The 3,592-nt window shown below is 45.5% G+C and overlaps 1 protein-coding gene across 1 annotated transcript; it reads right to left on the reverse strand.

Annotated features, from left to right (window-relative positions):
• Nucleotides 1–488: 488 nt before the first annotated feature.
• Nucleotides 489–1,375, reverse strand: LOC113220947 (collagen alpha-6(IV) chain-like; the record flags this gene model as incomplete). Its single annotated transcript, XM_026450299.1, has 3 exons — nt 489–587; nt 766–927; nt 1,259–1,375. Coding segments are annotated over 3 exons (378 nt in total), but the record flags the coding sequence as incomplete, so codon positions are not given.
• Between the last annotated feature and the right edge of the window lie 2,217 nt (nt 1,376–3,592).

Below are 3,592 nucleotides of genomic sequence, written 5' to 3' on the forward strand. Positions count from 1 at the left end.
GGGGGGAGGAAGGGTGCTGCATGAGAACTATTGGTGGCTTGGATCTGGGGGTAGCAGCCGAGGTACTGCGAGGTGAACAGACGCAAGGCACATTTAGGAGGTACAAGCCTCAGGGCTTGCTAATAGATTGCATGTGTGCGAGTGGGGTGGGAAAGGATGCGAAAGATGGTTCTTTATTTCTGAATTGAGCGGACGGGTGGGTGGTGATCTGAGTGCAAACCCAATGCCCACTAATGCAGAGATAACACAGAGAGAGGCAGTCAGTAGTAGGATCCATGGTGGCAAGGCAGCAGTGGTCTTCAGTCCTCGGAGGTGACAGAGGCTGAAGGATCCCCAAGGGAGAGAAACTGCCTCCCTGGGGTAGCTTGATCCAGCTGCTTTAGACATCCAGGCTTTCTTGGCGTGGTGAGCAATGACACCTGAAGGAACCTTATCACCAGGCCCCTCCCTCGAACTCTGGATCAGCCCAGCAGGTGCTCTCAACTTACCTCTTGGCCCTGCCTTCCCCTTCATCCCGGGAAATCCTGGGTCTCCAGGTGGCCCAACCTTGCCTGGAGTCCCCATGAAGCCAGGCTCACCTCTCATGCCTGACAAAGTCCAAAGGAAGGAAGTCAGGCCCTGGCATGGTAGGGGTGGTAGGGGTGGAGGATAGGCAGGGGTGAGGTAGGGAAGAGCATCAGCCACCGGCCTTTCTTCATAAGACTGCCAGAAGGAGCCCTGGCCGTGGAGTGGGGAAGGGCCCAGCAGCCAGCCAAGCAGCCGTACCTTTCAGTCCTAGCTCTCCAGGAAGGCCAGAAAAACCTGGAATTCCTTGGTCTCCCTTAGGCCCTTTAGGTCCAGGAATTCCAGGGAAGCCAGGGTCTCCGGTGTTGCCTTGATTCGAAGATGGCCCAGTGGGACCTGGGGGTCCAGGGGGGCCTGGGCGGCCTAGGGATAAGATCGGAAGAGGGGTGAGGGGCAGGTGAGCAGGTAGTAGCCACTGCTGAAGGCCTGGGGACTGACAGGACTCCAAAGCCCATTCCCAGGACAGAGAATGTTCCCTCACCACCTGTGGGGTCCTAGTGCCCAGACTTTCCCAAACCATTTCAGCAAAATGCACCTGGCTGAAGTCCCCTGTGTCCCCGCTCGGGGAGGGATGTGAAGCCAAACACGCCCATGTATGTCCAGCAACAGGGACTTGGCTGCGCTGTACACATGACTTCCCCAAATGTCAGACAAAAGGTGGTGGCTAGCCCTCTTTTGGGCTTCCTGTCTTTACCTCGTTCTCCATCTAGGCCTGGTCGCCCGGGGTCACCAGGCTGTCCTGCTATGAGTGAGGGCAAGGAGATGCCTGGGGCACCGGGGAGACCAGCGGGGCCCTGGAGACCTGGGAAACCTGCAAGAATAAATAAAAGGGGCTGGATAGGCTCCGTGTGCCCGGAAGATGGCCAGGCTCGCTCAGAGAAAATGGAAGCTCGCACAGAGAAAATGGAAGCAGTTAGGTAGGAGCCAGACCAGAGAACGCCAGCAGAGGGCTCTTCTCCCCTAATCCTTCCTTCCCAGAAAGCAGACAAACTTAACTGACAAGGGCTCAGAGCTGGAGCTGCATTTCATTGGAAAGTTCTAGCTCCCTTACCTCAGTGGTAATGGAAATATTTTAGGCCAATTTCCCCCACACCAGAAAGAAAAGAAGGCATGACTGAGCACCTGGACTTTTACGTTTCCAAAGTGATTTTAAACCTACTGTCTGTGTCAAAAAACACCTCTTAAGTTAGCCAGTTATGTCTGATGCTGCACAAAGGTTATAGAATGTAGGTCACAGGCCCCAGCCAGTCAGAACAGACACCAGGCCAATTAGAATGGAGGCAGCAAGAGTGTGGTGCCTCTGTGTCTTCTAGGGCTATCTTCTGCAATTTCTAGGCAAACTGGAAAACAATCTTTTATAGGTCATTCATGATATGAGCCAAGTGATTGCTTAATTGCCTATGGAACAAATGTCTCTGTAAAATCCCTCCTCCCTTTTGGCCAAAGAGAATAACCACTTATTACAATAGATACTGAATACTCATTTGCTCTAATTTTAATACTGCTTTACATGTTTTCTGTTTGTGGAACTATTTCTATTGTAATATGTTCGAAACCAAAACTTTCATCTGATCACAGAAGATTTATTTCATGTTCACATGTCAAATACATAGATGGTCATCTTGATGGGAAAACACAAATGTAGGTGTTGATATTATTCATGTAGCATGGAAGATATGTATTAATTACTTTGGGATAGTCTAGAATATATTCAAATGAAGATAAATGGATTCAAACTGGTTAATAAACTGTTCTGGTGGTTGAGATTCTTAATTTTTGTTTGCAACAAGAAAATCCAAAAATGTTAATATCGAATTTTATCTTCTGTGACAAGAAAAATGCAAAAATATGCTGAATTTCTCCTATTAATCTGAAATATGGTAAATCCATGAAAATTTATTAAAATGATGGTAGATTTGGGTGTTTTTAAGCAGCTCATTAATTAATTGAATCTTGAAATTTAGATAAGGAAAAAATAAATTTTGAGAAAAGTCTCTCTAGGTCTTTTAGGTCCGGGAAAAACACACACACACACACACACACACACACACACACACACACACATACAAAAAGAAAACTAGTAGCTAAGCCATGTGGTGGTACTCATAGCATTGTTATTTCTGGCTTGGTGAGCCTTTGAAATATTTTCCTTTATCACCAGGGTAAAAATCTGAAAAGAAAGACATATTGTATACTTTTTTTCTGAAAAAACAGCTCTACACATATATTATGTATATAGATATATAGCTTATATATATATATAAACTGAAATTATGCTACCTAATAAACATGTGTAATAGAGTAGGCAGTGGTAGGCAGTACACAAATTATAAATGTTCCCATGGCAGTTTTTGGAGACCGTTTTTCCCTTTAACTGTTTCTTGATTTTATAATTACACTTACGTGTTATTAAACCTGAAATAAAGGCACTACTGACTTTAAGTACTGCAAAAAGCTCATGCATTTCTTTAAGAATAAAACATTTTAAATGAGCAGATGAAAATGTAAAACAGCCCATTTTTCCAACTCAGTCCAGTGTCAAAGCCTTGAAAAAACAAAATATATAAATGCAGCCTCTGTATATTTAGTGCAAACATGAAAACAAATAGTATCACTGAAAGTTATTTAGATAACAGTATTGTAATGAGAGGGATTGCTCTATGAAGTTTTTTTTATTGGTTAATTTGTTTGAGATAGGGTCTTGCTCTGTTGCCCAGGCTGGTGTGCACCGAGGTGGTCAGGGCTCACTGCAACCTCAACTTTCCAGGCTCAAGTGATCCTCCCACCTCAGCCCCCTGAGTAGCTGGGATTACAGGCACACAGCACTATGCCCTGCTAATTTTTGTATTTTTTGTAGAAACAGGGTTTTATCATGTTACCCAGGCTGGTCTCCAACTCCTGGGCTCAAGCAATCTGCCTGCCATGGCCTCCCAAAGTGCTAGGATTACAGGCGTTAGCCACTGCACCCAACCACTCTATGATGTTTTCTTAGGAGTAAACCATCATATTGCACTGACTCCCACTGTCA

Source organism: Piliocolobus tephrosceles, unplaced genomic scaffold, assembly GCF_002776525.5.
Source record: "Piliocolobus tephrosceles isolate RC106 unplaced genomic scaffold, ASM277652v3 unscaffolded_17003, whole genome shotgun sequence".
NCBI classification, from domain to species: Eukaryota; Metazoa; Chordata; class Mammalia; order Primates; family Cercopithecidae; genus Piliocolobus; species Piliocolobus tephrosceles.